The 20,946-nt window shown below is 38.3% G+C and overlaps 1 protein-coding gene across 1 annotated transcript in view; it reads right to left on the bottom strand.

Annotated features, from left to right (window-relative positions):
• ADAM17 (ADAM metallopeptidase domain 17) overlaps positions 1 to 19,939 on the bottom strand; it is a 52,880-nt gene extending 32,941 nt beyond the window's left edge. The window contains 4 exon segments of the mRNA XM_043984844.1: positions 624 to 712; positions 1,762 to 1,892; positions 5,284 to 5,416; positions 19,628 to 19,939. Coding sequence (XP_043840779.1) covers positions 624 to 712; positions 1,762 to 1,892; positions 5,284 to 5,416; positions 19,628 to 19,724 — 450 coding nt within the window. The 5' untranslated portion in view covers positions 19,725 to 19,939.
• Between the last annotated feature and the right edge of the window lie 1,007 nt (positions 19,940 to 20,946).

Genomic DNA, 20,946 nt, shown 5'->3' with positions numbered 1-20,946 from the left:
AATGTGCGAATGAGAGCAAACACGTATTTGGTATTCTTGGCTAATAATTGAGCCACCTATATCTTATGGTATCTTAAATGCAATCTAAGCAGTTCTGTCTTGGCTTTCAGTAGCAGAGAAGCTACCAAAACAATGGGGTTCTTCAAGTTCTTATTTCAGCTGCTCTGGTCACCAACTATTACTTATATTCCTAGAAAGATGACTTTGGATGTTAGATGGAAATTCTTTTTTGAATTCTGACAAAATGACACACCCATTCAATGAGGATTTCTGGATTATTATAAAGCAGAACAGGGAATGAGACAGAAAAGGGAAAAAAAGAGGAAGACTACCTCTCTTTTGCCACATAATCCATATGTGACTTCTCAAAGTATGGAGAAAAATAGGATGCATTTTTAGTGACATTATTTCATGTCTAAAAAACAAAACTAAAATGCCCTCCAACTCATTCTGCTTCCTATCTGGAAAAAAAAAGTCAATCTTGGTGATAAAATTATACAAAGAAAAAAATAACATAGGTAAAAATGAAAGTTGCCTCTACATTACTAAATAATTAAATGGAAACACCATTCTTAAAAGGCCATAAGTATTTGATATTGAAAATAAGACTAAAAACAAATTACCTCTATGTTATATTCTGCCCCATCTGTATTGATTCTTACTGTAAAGTCATCATCACCTATATGGGCCAGAACCCTGGAATTGTGTTCACCTTAAAGCCAAGAAAAAGAACAAGACTAATAAAATTATTATTAGAAAACACCCCAAATGAAACTTTATTTCATCAAATTTCAGTTAAAAAAAATTAAGTGTCAGAGGACCCAAGTGACAGCCACTACTTCTTGGGATTTGCCTGGAAAGTATGTGAAAAATCTGCAGCAAAGAGATGCCTCAGAAAGAGCCAGGTTGATTCCCACCACCCAACATACAACCTAAAACTCAGTCATTTAACCCTACTCCATTCTTTCAAGCCAAGTGAGAAGATCATTTCTGAGAAAGAATAAGTGCTGGTATTTACCTACATTTGGAGGAAGGCAGGAAAGAGAAATGTGGTTTCACCTATACCATGTCTATGCTAATGAACTATGATCTGGAGATTACATTGCATTTCCTTTTCACCATTGCAGATGTTTCCAATGGAAAATTTGAACTAAGGTCAGAAGTGAAATGGTCATGTATACTACCTTATCTATAATTTCATAAAGCACTTTTAAAATGCATTTAGCTGGGGCAGCTAGGTGGTTCAAATCCAGCCTCAGACACTTGACACTTACTAGCTGTGTGACCCTGGGCAAGTCACTTAGCCCCCACTGCCCTGCCCCAAGCACTAGCTGGGGGTGGCTAGGTGGCACAGTGGATAGAGCACTGGCCCTGGATTCAGGAGGACCTGAGTTCAAATCCAGCTGCAGACACTTGATACTTACTAGCTGTGTGACCCTGGGCAAGTCACTTAACCCCAATTGCCTTACCCCCCCCCCCAAATGCACTAGTTGGAGGTATAGAAGCAGGATTATCTTTACTTAAAAAGAAATCCACTTTAATGAACATTCTAGTAGGGTGAAAAATATCACCCTATGCCCATTTTTCTCTACATGTTCTATTGATTTGTTAAATGTATCAATTTCAAAAAATAATTTCTATTTAAAGAAAATATAGAAGAAAGAAATGCTGTTTCTTCCCTTGAAAAGGAGTTTATACATGAAATAAACCTTTACTTGGGCAAAGGCCCACAGCATGTACAAAAGCTTTGTTCACACTCACCTACTACATGCCCTGTGAAAAAATCTTGCCATTTTACAGGATATTCTTGCTCTTCTTTCCCATCCACGACCAATACTTTGAAATTTTGTGAAAAGCGTTCAGCACTTGATGTTAGATATACTTTAAAATGCCTAAAAAATAACGGGTTTGTTTAATTCTACGCAAACATCAGAATATAAATCTATTAATTTTCCTCAGTAAGTCAGGAAAACATCTATGCAGCTTGTCAGGATCACTAAACATGAAGCATGATACTCATCTAATAAGGTGAAGTGGGCAAAAATCACAGAAGTCACTGGGCTTGGAAATCAAGCATCTGTAGGCCATAAGTCATTGATACTGGAAAAAATTCACCAAAAAGTCTTCAATATTCACCTTTCCTGGATTATCTAAAGAGTAAGTAACACCAAAGGTCTTGGGATAGTTTAGGTTTAAGTTGCTATCAGGTCATTAACATTAAATACACATACCAACTATACCCTCTTATGCTTCTTAGCACTGCTACACTTCCATCTCCTTCTAGAACTTAGTCTATATATGACATCTTGAAACATGGCAGTCCAGATCTATCGCTGAGTAAATAAACATGTGCAAGATACTAAGTATAAATATTAAAATAGGCATATCTGTGTTATGGTAGGCTCTCCAGCTGTCCCCTAACAATTCCAGTTCTCTTAGGAAAGGGTGAGTCTATGAGGGAATAGTTGTCAAATTTTCAAGGGTTATCATTTGCAGAGCTCCATTAAAAGGAGGATAAAGTCTAGAAACAATGAAAAGTACCTTCACTTGCTGTCTCAGTGAGTGGCAGGAAAAATTTTTACTAGCTCACAGCTGATAATAGATATTGCTTCGATACTGGCTTACAAAAGTCTTTAACAGCCAGGAAAAGAATGGACCAGGAATGTCACCATGGCAATAAGTATTTTTAATTTTTGAAGCATACCAAGTTACTTTAGTTTTTCTTTTGGAAATGCTTTTGTGGTGAGGGAAAGACAGACAACAGAATATTATTGTATAAAATCTGTGAATATTTTCCCCTACTCTTCTAAGCCTATCTTCTAACACATTCATAATTGTGCTTTTTTTCTTCAACTACAGTGAAAAAGAAAATAAAAACATTCTCATTTGGTAGAGGTTATTTAACATTTTTACATAACTTTTAAGCGTTTTAATGTCATTTTTTATTCATTATTCTTTGAACAATGGCAAAGCTGTCCTCATTTTCTTGATGAGGACCTATGCTTTTGGTAGCTAAAAATCTTCTCTGAAAAGTTACAAAGAAAGTTGATGAAAATTAGAAGTCATACTTTCTGAGTTTCCAAACTTAGCCCGAGTCATACCTTCTTGCTGGACCGTGTATCATTAAGAGATAGCAATTCATATTGATCATATTTAAAATCTTTTCTAAAGTTTTAGTTTTTTAATATGTAATTGTTCCACCATTCTCTTGCTTTTTCCTGATGTGAAGCTTTAATGAACTCAGCGGCCTTCTGGCTTAGCCTTACTTTCTTTCTTTCTTTTTTTTTTGGTGAGGCAATTGGGGTTAAGTGACTTGCCCAGGGTCACACAGCTAGTAAGTGTCAAGTGCCTGAGGCTGGATTTAAACTCAGGTACTCCTGAATCCAGGGCCGGTGCTTTAACCACTGAGCCATCTAGCTGCCCCATTAGCCTTATTTTCTTATCCACTTTCTCTCTTTTCTTTTTTTTGTGTGTGAGGCAATTGGGGTTAAGTGACTTGCCCAGGGTCACACAGATACTAAGTGTTAAGTGTCTGAGGCCAGATTTGAACTCAGGTTCTCCTGACTCCAGGGCCTTTGCTCTATCCACTGCGCCACCTAGCTGCCCCCTCTTATCTACTTTCAATGAGTATTTTTCCCTATCTTGGTTTCTCAGTTCTATTACCTCACCTTTTTCTGTCTCCCCTCAAATGTTTAATACAGTTTATTTCAAGATTTTTTGGGGAGAAGAAAGAATAATCATTCAGATTTCTCAAAATTAGGTTTCTTGAGTCTATACATAATAGTAATAACTGACATTTACAACAGAGAGTTACAGATTGCAAAACATTTTACACACATTACCTAATTTGATCTCAAAATCAAAGTAATAGAAAAATAAAATTTATTAGTGCATTGTTTATGAGTGCCACTATTTTAGAAACAAAACAATCATACATAGGCTTTAAAAATGTAAGAGAGGGGCAGCTAGGTGGCACAGTGGATAGAGCACCGGCCCTGGATTCAGGATGACCTGAGTTCAAATCCAGCCTCAGACACTTAACACTCACTAGCTGTGTGACCCTGGGTAAGTCACTTAATCCCAACTGCCTCACAAAAATAAAGTAAGAGAAAGTAACCTATCAATTAAGTTGGAAAAAACATTAAAATTGGGGGGGGGGTGTTGAAGTTATTTTTAAAACAATATATAATCCTTTTGGTGTTTTATATTAAGTATATTTATTCCCATTCAACAAAAATATATTCTCAAGCTTAAGATCATAAATTCATTAATGTTCTGCTTCTGACTGCTTTGAGGCAGTAAATCAGTCTTGTACAATGTCACAGAGCAGTTATGAATAAATATTTAATGGAATCATACAATGAAGGGAGTCTCAAATAGAAGCAAATAAGCTCTGAGGAGACTCTTCTATAAGACTACATGGTCTTTGTGACTTGTTTTCCTAAAGTTCTCATTTGCTTGTGTATCCCTTTTAGCAGAGATGGCCAGGGAAATAAAATGTTAGTAAGCTGTCATTCAGTCTTCAGTCTTCTCAAAGTTATACATGGGAAAGAACTTCATGGAACACTGTGCTTCTCTGAATAAGTATCTCCAAATTCTTGTCCTTTAATGACCCTTACAAGTCTTTAGGAATCATTTGAAAAATGTTATCAGAAGTGAATACACCTGACAAAGAGTTATCAAAACACTGAAAAATAGGTTTTTTATAAAGGCTATAGCTTCAGGAATTTAAAAAAAGAAATCTTCAAAATTTGTAAGATAATACAAGGGAATAGTGTTAACAACTTTTCAAATGCAATACAATTCATCAGTTGATACTCTGAAGGAGGTCTATTTTTACCTAAAATTCATAAAAGCTGAAATGGAAAGTATACAGTATTATAATACCAACATTGGGAATTTTCTAGGGGCAGCTAGGTGGTGAAGTGAATAAAGCACAGGGCTTGGATTCAGGAGGACATGAGTTCAAATATGACCTCAGACATTTGACACTTACTAGCTGTGTGGCCCTGGGCAAGTCACTTAACCCTCAATGCCCTGCAGAAAAAGAAAAAAAAAAGGAATTTTCTAGCTTCTTCTGCACTTAATACTGAATTCAATTAAGCAAAAACTTATTAGAATGATCTGCTATGGAAGGATCATTTAGGACATGTTACTATTATCTCTACCATTCCCTTAAAAAAAAACTTCAAAAGATTTCAATATAACTATTTTTTATCTTAACCAAAGCAAATAAAGCACAAGAACCAAATAAATTCTTTAAATATAAATAATAATAATTACCTATGTAAGGCTGAAAAAGTCAATAATCTTTCTAAATGTGAGGCTGTCTGTAGATCTCTTTTCCTCAAGGAGTGTTGCTGGATGTTTGACAGAGAAAGGATATCATAGTCTGATAGCATGGAATCAAGCTTCTCTGAAATAAAGAAGAAAAATTTAATAGATTTTCAAAAGAACATTTTTTAAAAATCTGACAAGATAAAGTCAGAACACTCAAAATTTTAGTGATAATATATTTTTCCATATTGTTAGTATCTTCTTTGTTCATTTCACCACATCATGCAAAGTTTAGATGGACTCTCCTGCCATGTAAATACATACACAAAGGGAATCCACACTCTAACATACCTAGCAAGTGATTGTCCCTCTACTTGAAGATTGCCAAAGAAGCAAAAAAAACCCCCATCACTTTTCTAGGTAGTACATTCCACTTTTGAATAGCTCTGCTAGTAAATATTTCCTGATATAAAGTCAAAATTTGCCTCTTTGCCTTCTATCCACTGTTCCAGATTAAGCCCTCTGGGGCCAAACAGAATAAATCTAATCCATAATAGTCCTTCAAATACCTGAAAGACAGCTATCATGTCCCTCTGAGTCTTCTTTCCTTCAACCTATTTTTGTTAAGTCATTAGCTCAAGGCCTTTCACCATCTTGGTGTCTTCTTCTGAATCCTCTTCAGCTTATCAATGCTCTCATAAACTGTGGTGCCCAGAACTGGATACAATATTCCAGATAAAGTCTGACTAAAGCAAAGTACAGTGAGACTATTACCTCCCTGTGCCTAGCAGATACTTAATGCTGCCCAAGACCACATTAACTTTTTTTGGCTGCTACTGCATCACATGCTGACTCATCTTGTGTCTGAAGGCCACTAAAACTCCAAGATCTTATTCAGAACTGCTATCTATCCATGATTATTCCATGTTATACTTATAAAGTTGATTTTTTAAAAAGTACTCAAATTCAAGACTTTTATACTTAACCCTACTGAATTTCATCTTATTAGATTTAGCACAATGCTCCAATCTGTTAAGATGCTTTAGGATCCTGACTCCATTGTTAGCTACCCTTCACAACTTTCTGTCACCTAAAAGTAATTTTCAAGGCATAGCTTCCATTATACAAAGAGATAATTTTGCTGAATGAAATGAATTCCAAATTAAATGTATCCCTCAAGAGTGATGAAAAGGCAACGTTACAAAAAAGTTAGGCACCAATTTCTGCTCACTGCACAACGGTGATCAAGAAATATGACACAAACTAGAAAAGTGGAAGAAAAATGAGGAAAAATAATTTGCCACTTTTAAAACTTGCCAAAGTCATTTTACAGCAATACACCCCCTCAAACCTGTTTCTCCTTCTTTTCAACTTCTCTATTAATATTATTGACATCGTAATCACTAGTTATTTTACATACTTTTCTCTCATGCACTTCTCAAAGCCATTAGCTACCAACTTGTCAATTCTCCCCCAAATCTGTTTGTTCCCTTTTTTAGATTTCCACTGTGTTTACCTTTCTTCAGGCCTTCATCAACACTCATCTTGAACTATTGAATTAAACTAAGTGATTTTTCCTCCATTTGATCTGTCCTATACAATATTGCAATATTAATCTTAAAAGTTCACATATTGATTTAATAAGGTTTGCAAAGTACTTGTATGAATATTTCATTTTATCCTCAAAACAACCCTTGGGAAAGTAAGTGCTATTATTCCCATTTTAGAGATGAGGAAACTGAGGCAAATAGAGGTTAAGTAATTTGTCCAAGTAATTGAATGTCTAAGAATGACTTTGAACTAAACACTTGGTGACAGGCACCCAACTGCATTTTCCCCCAATTATATCATTATATTCCATGTAACTGCCTCTGCTAAAAAAAAGTATCTTTGTCATGCTGGATTCTTTTTACCCTTGGTATGAGTCTAGACTTTCCATTTTAACTGTGCTGTGTTTCCATAACCCAGTAAGAAATGTTAAAGCCATTATATATAACTATTTAATAAGTAATACTAAAACTATATACACACATCAAGAAAGTAAAAGTGAAAAAGACTCATGTAAAAAAAGCAGGTTTTGACAAAAAATTCAAGAAAAAGGAGTACCAAAACATAAAATAAAGTATAAATTATGAATGTGATAGAGTATTATTGTGCTATAGTAACAAAAACAAAGAATTCAGAAAAACTTTGGAAGACTTATATGAACTGATAAAGAGTGAGGTGAACAGATCCAACTTCTTGTGGCTTCATCAATCTTCATGATGACCACAATAATGTAAAGGAAAAAACTCCCAATAAATGAAAATGCTGTGGTATATGTTTGTAATGGAGTGTTATTGTGCTGTGAGAAGTGACGGGCAGGATGATTTCAGAGAAACCCAGAGAGACTCATATGAACTGATGTATACTGAAGTGAGTAGAACTGGGAGGACACTGTGCACAGTGACAGCAGTATTGTTCTATGAGCAATTGTAAATGACTTGACTACTTTCAGCAATGCAGGGATCCAAGACAATCCCAAGGGACTAATGATGAAGCATGCTATCCACTCCCAGAAAAGAACTGATATTGACTGAACACAAACTAAAAAAAAAAAGAAAAGAAAATGAATGTTGAAAACTACCTTTACATATAACTGGAAAAAATAAAATAAACGGAAGCTTAAAAATAAAGAAATGAATAAAGAAATATATAAATGAAAGACTTAAGAATTACAAAGTTAAAAAAAAAAATCCTTTAGGGGCAGCTAGATGGCGCAGTGGTTAAAGCACCGGCCCAGGATTCAGGAGTACCTGAGTTCAAATCCGGCCTCAGACACTTGACACTTACTAGCTGTGTGACCCTGGGCAAGTCACTTAACCCCAATTGCCTCACTAAAAAAAAAAAAGAAAAAAAAAAAAGAATTACAAAGTATATAAAGTACCTGGGGATCAATCTACCAAAGCACAAAAAACCCCTTATATATTCAATTACAAAGTGCTCCTTAAAGAAATAAAGAGCAATTTAAATACCTGGAGGAATATTCAAGGCTTATTATGGTTGGCCTGTGCCAATATTTTTAAAATGACAATTCTACCAAAGTTTTAATGCTATGCTAATCAAAGTATCCAAAGGGATTCTTTATAGAACTTGATAAAATCAACAAAATTCATTTGGAAAAAATGAAAGATCTAGAAAATCAAGGGAAATTATGAAAAGAGCTAGAGATGAAGGGAGAAAAGCACTTCCAGATCTGGTACTATAATATAAAGCAGCAGTCATAACATCTGATCTTGATTAAAAAAAGAGAGGTAGACCAATGGAACAGACTAGACAAGAGAATCAGAAACAATGGAACTCAAAACCCAGTATTTGATAAAATAGAAAACAAAAATTACTTAAACCAGGGAAAAAGTGTTATAAATGAGGGAATCACTGGAAAGTGACTAAAAAAGAATATCAATAAATTTTTTAAAAATAAAGTGAAGCAGGTATAGTAAAGTTATTCTTCAAACCTCAAAATGCTATAACAATCTGAATATTGAATGAAACAGAAAAAAGAAGAAAACAGGGATAAAAAAGCTCACAGTATGAGCAGCAGAGTAGGACTGACAAATCCCAGGCACCAGGTTGCTACGGCACCTAAGCATTTTCTTTCCATTAATTTCACTTTAGACTATCTCTAAGTTTTTTATAATTACTCAATTATTTAGGTTGCAAGATTTATTTAGCAATCATACATTATGCGCTACATATTAAAGAAAAGCACAATATCATAGAAATAGCACTAGATTTCCAGTTTTGTCACTTTCTACTCAGGTTGTAAGCAAGTCAGTTCAACTCTGAGTTGCTGTTTTCTCATTTGTAAAATTATCTAAATGATCTTTTTAAAAATCCCCTCCAGTTCCAAATACTGGGATACCATGATATAAAAGATCATCTAAACTAATCCAAACTGCTCATTTTAATGAAGTAAACTGAAACTGAGAGAGGTTAAGTGACTTATTGAAGGTAACTGTTAATAAATAGCAAGCCAGGATTCAGGCCCAGGTCTTTTAACTCTAAATCCATAGCTCTTTCTACTATATTCTGCAATTGGTTCTGCCTCCACATCTCTTGCATTCATACCCTTTTGGCCACCACGAAAGTACCAGAGTTACAGGAAGAATCTCCTAATAGAGCTTCCGAACCCTACTCACTCTCCTCTCTAATCTATTTTTTATTCTTTAGTCATGTTACTTCTCTGTTCAAATGTCCTTTTCCTAGTATACCATACAATAGGGATTTTAAGGACAGAAAGGTTTTGAGAGGCATGTCATGATAAGATCTGGAACTCAAGAACTGAAACAGTATAAGGGACAGAAGGAAGGGAATGAAGACAAGGGAGATCAAAAGTTACAGTAATCTCAGCAAGAAGTAAAAATAGCCTGCCTGTTCTAGGGTGGTGTCTCCATTGGGGTAACTGATGTATATAAAAACACCAAGATGAAATCAGAAGAAATCCTGTTCATTGCTGAGGAAGTAGTGGACAAGACAGAAGATGATCTTTTGTAGAACATTAGAAAAATTAGAAGGTAGTCTAAAATTTACTACATTTTACTTTCTTCCTCTGAACTCTCAAAAGCAGCCTGTACCTCCATTGTGTCATTTACCAATTCCTACCATATTGTTTTCTCTTGCCAACTACAATATAAGATGCCCAACAGCAAAGATCAAGTTTTAATCATCATTGTATCACCTCCTCCCCTGCCTGTAGCACCTAATATAATGCTTTCCATATAGTAAGTATAAATGTTTGTTGAATGAATGAATGAACTGGAGCCTAATTACATCATCTTAGAAGTGCTGGATTAGAAGACCAATGACGATAGTTTTAAACAGTACGTTTGAAGATCATAAACTTCAGTGGAAGTTTCTAACAAAGAATGTTTTATATTAAGAGTAAATTTCCTTTACTATGGTACTATTCTTTTGCCTCACTGTGATATGGAGGTGATCCTTGGTTCTCTAAGAGCATGCCAAATAGGGTCCTCAAGCACTGGAAGGTCCTACAAAACTGGAAAGGATTAAATTAAGAGCCTAGTATATCTACTGTCCAAAGATCAGCCTAGCTAAATTTGGAGAGCTTTAACACATGGATGGCACAAAGTGATGAATTTTTTGGCTATAGCACCGCTGTAAAATCATCTACTAAGTAATAGAGGGGTGGTGATCTGCCTGAGTGTATTAAATAATCACACCAACTGAAATTACAGAAAACAAAAGTATTAAGTTTGTATGCAATCAACACTATTATCCATGGATAGATTACCCAGAAGAAATTTTAAAACAACAGGTTAACATTTTCCAACTATTATCCTAAGTTCCCAGTAGTCAAGAGAACTTGTGTAAGCCCTGACTGCAACGAACTACCTAAATGACTTCACTTGTCAATTGATTTTAATTTGGCCTAAGTAAAACACAAGGGGACAAATAAATCTATTTCCAAAGCATCATATAATCATATAAGGCAAACTACTCAGCATTCAAAACCTTTCATAACCTATTCCCCTCCTACCTCTCCAATCTTCTTACACCTTACTCCCTTGACAAGTCTTCTTCAATCTAATAACACTGGCATGTTTGCTGTTCTACCAACAATTCTATCTCTTGGCTCTGGGCATTTTCCCTGGCTGGAATGCTGCTCTCTTTCTTCATGTCTGCCTACTGGCTTCTTTTAAGTCCCAACCAAAATCCTATCATCTATAAGAAGCTTTTGCTATCCCCTCTTAATTCTAGTGCCCTACCCTTGTTAATTATCTGACTTATCCTGTATATAACTGGTCTGTATATATTTGTCTGTCTTCTTCTTCGTTAGACTGTGAGCTCCTTGAGGGTAGAAACTATCTTTTGACTTTTTGTATCCCCTGTGCTTAGCAAAGTGCCTGGCACATAGTAGGCACTTAAATGTTTGATGATTATTTATTTTTTTAAGAATCATACTTTTCCAGAATATCCATATCATTACCAGGCAAGTTTAATGTAGAGTGGAAATACATAAAAAGAGCAATTTATCCTACCAAAGAGAACCACAAATAAAATGTGCATGTGACCTGTGAAGAGTGGAAGGAAATTAGTCATAGGCTAAGACTTCTTCTATTAATAATTTTAACACAGATTAGTTTATCAGATTACCTAGCTGTCATTCTGAAAAAAAGCAGAAACAGGATCCTGAGACAAAACCTAAGAGCTGGAAAAGAAATCAGAGGCCCTTTAATCTAAACTATGCCTACCAAGAATCCCCTCTACAACCCTTTTTTTTATTGTTTTTTGCAGGGCAATGAGGGTTAAGTGACTTGCCCAGAATCACGCAGCCAGTACATGCCAAGTGTCTGAGGTCAGCTTTGAACTCAGGTCCTCCTGACTCCAGGGCGGGTGTTTTATCCCCTGCACCACCTAGCTGCCCCCTCTACAACACTTTCAACTGGTTATCTAGCCTCTGTTTAAAAATCTCCAGTGTGGGGCAGCTAGGTGGCACAGTGGATTGAGAGAGCAGTGGCCCTGGATTAAGGAGGACCCGAGTTCAAATCCAACCTCAAACACTTAACACTTCCTAGCTATGTGACCCTGGGCAAGTCACTTGACCCCAATTGCCTCCCCCCCCCCCAAAATCTCCAGTGAGGGAAAACCCACTACATGCTTCCTAAGGAAGCTTTTCCTTATATCAAGATAAATCTAACTCTTCTTTTCTTTTCTAATTTCTCCAGCCCACTACTTAAACTCAGATATAAAGCAGTACAAATCAAAAAATATGAATTGGAGAATTTCTACATGACAGCCCTCAAACACTTAGACAGCTATCACAAGCCCTCTAAGCCTTCTCTTTAAAGAGGGGGAAAAAAAACCTGAAAAGGTTTTAGAAATATCCCCAGTTATGATAATAATATATGCTATAATAACAATGATATAGTAGGCATGATGATGACTTTTCAAAAATCTAGATGTGGAATAGGCCACAGGACAAGCCATTTTTTATTAGAGAAAAGAAGGGTAGGGGGAGAAAGTAAGGGTAAAAGTCAGAAGTATGAAGAAGTTCCCATAATGGGGGGCTAAGGCAGATAGACGACAATGTTAAACAAAGACAGACCTAAAAAATAGAGGAGGGACACCAAAGGTAAAACTTTTAGCACTGGACTGGCCAAACGTAACTGCCCAAGTACAATTACCTCCAATTCACACTTAACTATTTTTTTTTTTTCACTAGACCATAGTCAAGTCACTCAATTTACTTCAATTTCCTCAACTGGAAAATGGTGATAGTAATAGCACCAACCACACAGGGTTGTTGTGAGGCTCCAAAGAGCTAATAATTTGTAAAATGTTTAGCCCAGTGCCCAGCATATGACACCCTACACTAGAGACAGTCAACTGTCATCCATTTCTCTGTGCATGTTCTGCAGAATCAGAACATGTACAGCATAGACTTCTGACAGCACATATGGATGGAATCCTGTGGGTGATTTTGCCTATGTATTGTCACAGGGGAAATAGGTGGTGGGGGTCCTTAGGTATTCCTTTTTAACGAATTACAACTCTCTTACACAATCCAATAAAAGTAAAATGGTCTTTTATTTGGGCGTTAGAGAAAAGTGACCAAGAGGGAAAACTTCCTTCTTGGGGAGGAGATGGCTTAAAGATAGCTTTCTCCTCAAATGGAAGAAAGGCAAAAGCTTTTTATAGGATAGATGGGGTGACCCCCTGACAATGGAAAGTTCCTTTTAGGGAAGGGGAAAACTTGAATGTGGGGTGGGATGGGAAAGGCTTGAATGAGGGATGGTGGTATCTCTGTCCCCTGGGGCAGCTCAGGTAGCAGCCACGCCTAAGGTGGAGTGGGAGAGGCTTGAATGAGGGGTAGTGGTCCTGACTTCTGGAGCTACCTTTATTATAGGCCTCCCCCTACTTCTTAGGTGTTGAGCTTCTCAAGGAGAAAACCTCTGAGTTAGCCCAGACCCATAGCAGCATTTAATATTCCTAAGTTCAATGAGTGATAAAAATGGAAACCATTTCTTTAGCATTTACTACATGTCAGCATTGTGCAAGGAAGGGAGATATAAATTCAAAAGGGAAGAAAGTCCCACCCAAAAGGAATTTACAATCTAATAAGAACAGACCACAGATAGATAGGGGAATAGAGCCATAGGGTTTCCAGGAGTTTCCTCAGAGTGGATTTGATTATAGTTGGAACTATAATCAAGCAAGAAGGGGAATTAGGGCTAAGTAGCCTGGGCAGCGAGTAAGTGAAGGTAGGTAGAGCCCAGGCAACCACCAATGAGCACATGGAAGTCTCAGAGTAAGAGTTCTGGGTATGAAAGGGGAGGCTTTGCAGAAAAGGGGTAAATGGTAGCTGGTGATGGCAGGGTACCTGTTCAGTCCAAGTCTCACAGCCATTACACAAAAACTAAAGAGAACAATTTACAGACCTTGAGCTCTGGGTCTGGAACCTGTCTCTGGTTTGGAGCAAGAGAGGAATCATCAAAAAGAGATGTAGTTGGAGCAGCTAGATGGCGCAGTGGATAGAGCACCGGCCCTGGAGTCAGGAGTACTTGAGTTCAAATCCGGCCTCAGACACTTAACACTTACTAGCTGTGTGACCCTGGGCAAGTCACTTAACCCCAATTGCCTTACTAAAAAAAAAAAAAAAAAAAGAGAGATATAGTTGTGTGTTGATCAACTATGATAGACTTGACTCTTCTCAGCAATACAATGGTCCAAGATGGTTCCAAAGGACTCATGATGGAAAATGCTCTCCAAATCCAGAAAAAAAGAACTATGGAATCCAAATGCAGATTGAACCATACTATTTCTATTTTTTTGTTTTTTTTGAGGTTTTTCCTTTTTGCTCTGATTCTTCTTTCACAGTATGACTAATGCAGAAATATGTTTAATGTGATTGTACATATATAACCTAAATCAGATTGTTTGCTGTCTTGGGGATGGGGGAGGGAAGGAGAAAAATTTGGAACTAGAAATCTTATAAAAATAAATGTTGGGGGCAGCTAGATGGCACAGTGGATAGAGCACCGGCCCTGGAGTCAGGAGTATCTGAGTTCAAATCTGGCCTCAGACACTTAACACTTACTAGCTGTGTGACCCTGGGCAAGTCACTTAACCCCTATTGCCTCACTAAAAAAAATTTTTTTTTAAATGTTGAAAACTATCTCTATATGTAACTGTAAAATAATAAAATACTTTTATGGGAAAAAAAGAGATGTAGGACAAAAGGGTTTGCCAATAAACAGTGGACAGGGCAGAGGAAAAGATGTTAGTAAATCCGGGTGCCTAGCAACTTAATTATAGTACCTATTATGTTTAGTGTAAAATCACATCCTAAATAAACTGTAACAATGCTATTCATTCTTCCCACCAATATGTATTCTGCTGTGCTGATACCATTCTTTCAGTATACACACACAGAAGCACACTCACTTTCCAATTGCAGTAGTCTATTTACGATTTTAAAGCTGAAAGGAAATTTATAAGTCAGCTTGAAGGTTCGAACTCCTACTTACAGACAATGAAACTAAAGTCTTAAGCTAAGTGATTTGTTCAAAAACGAGTTCTCCAAACTGTATTTCAGATACTTTCCTACATCCCAACATAAGGTTGTTTTAATCTATTGGCAGGACAAGAATAACCTATTTTTATATATCACATAAGTTAAAATGCAATATACATGTGTTATTTTATTCGGCCCTCAAAATAGCCTTGAGAAGCAGGTACCCTGTGAGAGAAATAACATATGTGTTGTTATTGTTCATTTGGTTCAGCCGTGTCTGACTCTCCTATGATCCCATCTGGGGTTTTCCTGGCAGAGATGCTGGAGTGGTTTGCCATTTCCTTATCCAGCTCATTTTTATAGATGAGGAGCTAAGGCAAACAGGGTGAGGTGACTTGCCCAGTGTCACACAACTGATAAGTGTCTGAGGCCAGATTTGAACACAGGAAGATGAGTCTGGCTTCAGGTCTAGCACTCTATCTGCTGCATCATCTGGCTGCTCTAACATACATGTTACAAGCCAATTTTATAAATGAAAGAGTTTAAGTTCTGGTTAAATGATAATAACTGATAATAATTGGCATCACTGGAAAACTCAAGGTCAATGATCTTTCTACTACAATACACTGCTTCCTGAAAGCATGTCTAAGGTGAGTTTTCAGTTGTGTGTTGCTGACATCAATCTTTGGCTCCAGAGCTGCCCTGATACAAGTTAGTACAAGACCTCAGTATCATTCAAGATTATAATCAGTGCTACTGACATAAATTTATTGATAACATCATAGTTCTAGCTCCATCAATGAAAGCTCACTCCACTTATCCAATCAGCTGCCCAAACTTCTAGTTTTCTCCACAGCATTTCTCACATATTCCCCTTTCTGCAATCACACAGCCAGCATCCTGGTCTAGGCCCGCAACTTCCCGCCTAGATTATTGCAATTATTTGCTTCAAGTTTCATCTCATTTCAATACAGCTACCACACAACTGCCAAAGTATTTTCCTAAATTGTAGGTTGGCCCCAATGAATAAAATCCTATGGCTCAAATATAAACTCCTTGTTTGGCACTTAAAGCTTTTTACACTTTGGTCCATGGGTACTAGCCTACTTCCTGTTCACTGAATACAAACTCTGCATTTCCTTTTGTATTGGCTTTCCCCCAAGCCTAAAATATTCTCCCTCTTCACAACCACCTCTTAAAACCCTGGGCTTCCCACTAGACCCAGATCAAGTACCACTGAGGCCTTTCTTGTTCCCTTAACTGCTAGGGCCTTCCCTTCTAAGGCAAATTTGTATCTACTTTTTAATCTACATTATATACATGAACATTTTACATATACATATATGCACCTATCCACATAAACATGCTGCCTCCCTATTGAGAATATAAGTTCCTTAAGGGAAGGTCCTGTTTTTGCTTTCTTTCTTTTTTTTAATCCTCAGCATTTAGCAAAGTGTCTGGCACATAGTAAGTGATTAATAAATATTTCATGATTGATAAAGAGTATTGGAGTTATCAATAAAAGAAGTATGAATTAAAAATAGATGTTGTAACTTAAAAGCAAGAATTAACATGTGGAGATTCTACCAGCTGATAAATGAAACCCAGTCAAGTAAACTTTTGAAATACATATTTTCAATGTACAACTTTTCATCCTTAATTTGTGAATTATACTTTTCTTCCTCTTGTTATCTTTTTTTTTCAAAGCAACAAGTAGGGAAAAACAATATGAAATCATAAAGTGAGGTTAATATACTCCAGCTACACCTTTAACCAAAAAATAAATCATATGACTAAGTTTGTATGACTCACAATTTTCCTAAATTATGCAATTCATTAGAGTTCTGTTGAATTAAGCCTGGATGGAGACCCCATCCATCGCTATAGTTTTATTTATTCGTTTTCTAGCTACCATCGATTCTGTGATGATCAATCAGTACGCGCTTCTTTGCATATGTTAGTATATGCTATACAAATTGACACAAAATACAAAGATAAATGAAGTTTAGATACTGAAAAATAGTAGAATGAGAAAGATGCTATGAAGTTAGAAACTGCAAGATCTGGCAACTGACTGGATATTTTAGGGGGAGATAGGATTCCAGCATAATGCTGAGACTACAAACCTGAAACACTGGAAGGGCAGTCGTGACTTCAACAGAAATAGAAGTTTGAGAGAGAACAAGTTTTTTGGGGGAAAGATAATGAGTTCAGTTTTGCATATGCTGAGTTTAACATGTCTCCAGAAAATAATTTAGTTTGAAATGTCAGGAAACTGATAATGCAGGACTCAAAAACAGGGAATAAAAAGTGACAATTATTAGCTATATCATGGGTAGCTATAGATATGAGAGTATTTTGCATAAAGAAGAAAGTTAAACCCATGAGTTTAGGTTCTAGTAAACCAAAGTGGATTGTACTCATTGATAATACATCAATGAATTGATTATTTCACTGATGTATTCTCTTCAGAGGGGGCAACTAGGTGGCACCAGGTCTGGAGTCAGGAAGACTCATCTTCTGAATTCAAATCTAGCCTCAGACACTTAATAGCTGTGACACTGGGTAAGTCACTTGACCCTCTTTGCCTCAGTTTCCTCCTCTGTAAAATGAGCTGGAGAAGGAAATGGCAAACCACTCCAGTATCTTTTCTTTCCTTTCTTTTTTTTTTGGGGGGGGGGGGCAGGGCAATGAGGGTTAAGTGACTTGCCCAGGGTCACACAGCTAATAAGTGTCAAATGTCTGAGGCTGGATTTGAACTCGGGTGCTCCTGCATCCAGGGCCAGTGCTTTATCCACTGCTGTCCTCCAGTATCTTTTCCAAGAAAACCCCAAATGGAGTCACAAAGAGTCTGACACTACAGAAATGCCTGAACAAATTCCCTTCCAATGTGTAGTACTAATAATAGTTTACATTTACATAACACTCTAAGGTTTGCAAAGCACTTTACTAATGTCATCTCATTTTATCTTTAAAACCATCCTGGAAGGTAGGTGCTTTTATTATAATAGCCTCATTTTACAGATGAGGAAATTGAGGAAGAAAGATATTAAGTAACTTGTGCAGGGTCCCATAGCTAAATAAAGGGTCTAAGATTTGAACCCAGGTGTTGTTGACACAAGAGGTCCAGCACACTATCTCTTTGTCTCAGTGATACTATTGTCATTGTTGTTGTCATTATCCCTCCTTCAGTATATAACCAGTCTGAGTCCTTATGCCATTTCTTGTGTGTAGGTCACTACTGGAAATAGTCTGTAGAGTCTACTTGCGCCCTAAAGAGAGTTCAAATGAAAAGGGAATTTCCTATGGTGAGGTACTCCAGATATTCCCATCTGTGAATAAGCCCCAGAATATTACAGGTCCTCCTTAAAGACTGCTCAAATTTCAGGCTAACAACCCACAGCAAAAATTAAGTGGATGAAAAATAACTTTCATAGATTATGGCAGGCATTTAAGTCAGTATGCAGAGTTTCTCCATTAGTACATATGAATCCAATGTCTTGGCCTGCTGGTACCATAGCCTTACAGTACAATAACAAGAAGTCAAAGAAATAGGGGGAAACAGACAGAACAAAAAAATGCAGAATGAAACAGAATCCAAAGAACAATATATACTCTAACTACAACTATTTAATTAAAGACAATAAGAACAGCAACAAATCTATAAAACACACAGAAAAGTTAAAAAAATCATCAGAAACAAACAGGATAATCTGGTTACTACATGTTAAAAAACCCGAACACTTTCTTTTTCATGGCTAACAAAGTTTATTACTATATATGAACTGTTTACAAGCATTTTTCATTTTGTTTGATTATTTCTCCTATGCTCTTGTTTATATATTTGAATACCTATACCTAACAAAAGAATGGAAAATAAATTTACCGGTGCTCTAGGGAAGAAAAAAAAATTCAATAAAAAAAATAAGAGTATCTTACACCAAATTTTCCTCTTTTGGCACTCCCAAATCGAAACAGATAACCCGTCACCCACTTCGCCAGGGAGAGAACAGAAAGCCTGCGTTCCATTCTTCAAAAGAGACAGAAAGATACCCCACTCTCACTTCCCCAAATAGACACAGAAAACGCTGGGCTCCCCCCCCCCAACAGGGGGGACACACGCGCTTGACATCCCTTTTCAGAAAGGAATCCCATTCATATATTCCCCAGAGGGAAAAAATAAACTTCGCTAATTTCCACACAGTTAAATAAACACACTGTGGGATGGAATCCCCAGTAGCATTACATCCTCAAAGAGCTTAGTGCCTCCCCACACACCCTGTGCTCCCCACTTAGCCACTCAAAGTTTATCCTTCTGTCCTCCCATTACTACTGTTAAGGCCACTTCCCTCTGTGACAACCTCCCCCCAACACAGTTACAGATCCCCCTTATTAAAGCCACTCTTATACACTCAGTGACAGACTCTCTCCATGTGACACCCCTTTATACACTGACAGACTGCTCTCATACAAAGACCCCCCCCTTATATAGTGATAGACCTTTCTCACAACCACCTTATACACACAACACCCCCTTATCCAGTGACACACCCTACACACTTTCATACAATGACAGAGCCGCCCTTACACACATAGTGAGAGACCTCTTTCATATACACAGTGACAGACCCCCCCGTAAATACTCAGTAAGAGACCACCACCAGCACCACACACGCAGTGGCAGACTCACAAATACACCACACAGACACAAACATACCCGCTCCCTGCAGCCAGACACTTCCTCCTCACCTCCACCCCCAGCCAGGCTACCACCCTGCCTCGCAAGCTTCCCCCAGTCTACGCTGACAGATCCAGGCCAAGCTCAGGCCTCACCGTTCGGAGGATGAGAGTCATAGCCGGGCTCGTTCGGGGGTCTCCCCGCCAGCAGCACAGGGGACCAGATGGAGAGGATGAGGATGCATAACTTCATGTTGGCGGCCCCGAAAGCTCCTCCCTTTCTCTGGCCCGGGGCCTGGGGCTCGGCTCGTACCCGAGACCCGGCCCCAAGCTCCTCTCCCTCCTCACGGCCACCCGCTCCTGCCGCTCGCTCGCCGGTCCCCGGAAGTCAGAGGTGAAAGACGACTTCCCGCGGGGCCCGCGCGCTCCACTCCCCCAGTTCCGTCCAGCGGCTCGAGGCCGCCCACACCCGGAACTCTGGCCTGGGGTGCGGCATGCTGGGAACGACGGGCGAGATCCCGCCCATTACGCTGGGCGCCCAACCACCGAGACCGCCATCTTGTGACGCGATCGATTAGTTACCGCCTCCTGGAAGGCGGGGCCCTTAGCCGGTGCTCTGACGCGACCCCACTTGTGCTTCGGGTTCAGCCGCCGTACCCCGGTCGAGACCGGGGGATGGCAGGTGCATCTGAGCGCTTTCTGAGGTGACAAGAGGAGCCACCCCAACAATCCGTTATAACTCCAGATGGGTTCTTGAAGCCCCGTGTTTACAAAGTGCACGACGTCTTTTGTTTGTTTAGACGCTTACAACCCCGGGAGCTGTGCGGAATCCTTAGCCCTATTTACTGAGGAAAAAACTGAGGCTCTGAGAGGAGAAGGTGTAAGGGAAAGAATGCCGGACTGGAAGCCAAAAGACCCGAATTCAAGTTCCGTCTCCGACAAGCCAAGTCAGCTAGCACTGATTAACTATTTACTGTGTCCCCAGGCATTTGTGCTAACTGATGGGGCTGTTAAAAAGGGCCCTCCCCCCAAAAAGCCCCTGCTCTCGGAGGAGCCCGCGGTCCGGCTGGCTGGGGTGAGTCTCTCTTTTGTCAGGTCAGAGTGGGTCTAGCTCAAACATCTTATGAATGAAAATAGGACCGCGGCTGTAAAGAAAGGGGCTATGTAAATCTTTAATGTGCTAGGCCACGTGAATAGAAATTATTTATCCCCTGAGAACCGCAGTTCCAGAGTTATCAAAGCCGGGGACTCTGTAGTATTCCTCTCCCCTAGCTTCTGTTACGGGAGAAATATCTCCTTTTTGAGTTCATGTGGTAAGCATCATCCTGAACAAAAATTAGGATTCCAAAGAGACTTTTTATAAACAAAATTATATCAGTGTGACAGAAAAATAATTCTTTTGCATATTGCAATGTCATACTTTTTTTAGGCTATGAAAGTTAAACAGATCGGTAAACCAGTGCTTCCTTCAATGT

The sequence above is a fragment of the Dromiciops gliroides genome, chromosome 2, assembly GCF_019393635.1.
Source record: "Dromiciops gliroides isolate mDroGli1 chromosome 2, mDroGli1.pri, whole genome shotgun sequence".
In the NCBI taxonomy this organism is placed as follows: Eukaryota; Metazoa; Chordata; class Mammalia; order Microbiotheria; family Microbiotheriidae; genus Dromiciops; species Dromiciops gliroides.
This window is presented reverse-complemented; position numbering and strand designations above follow the sequence as displayed.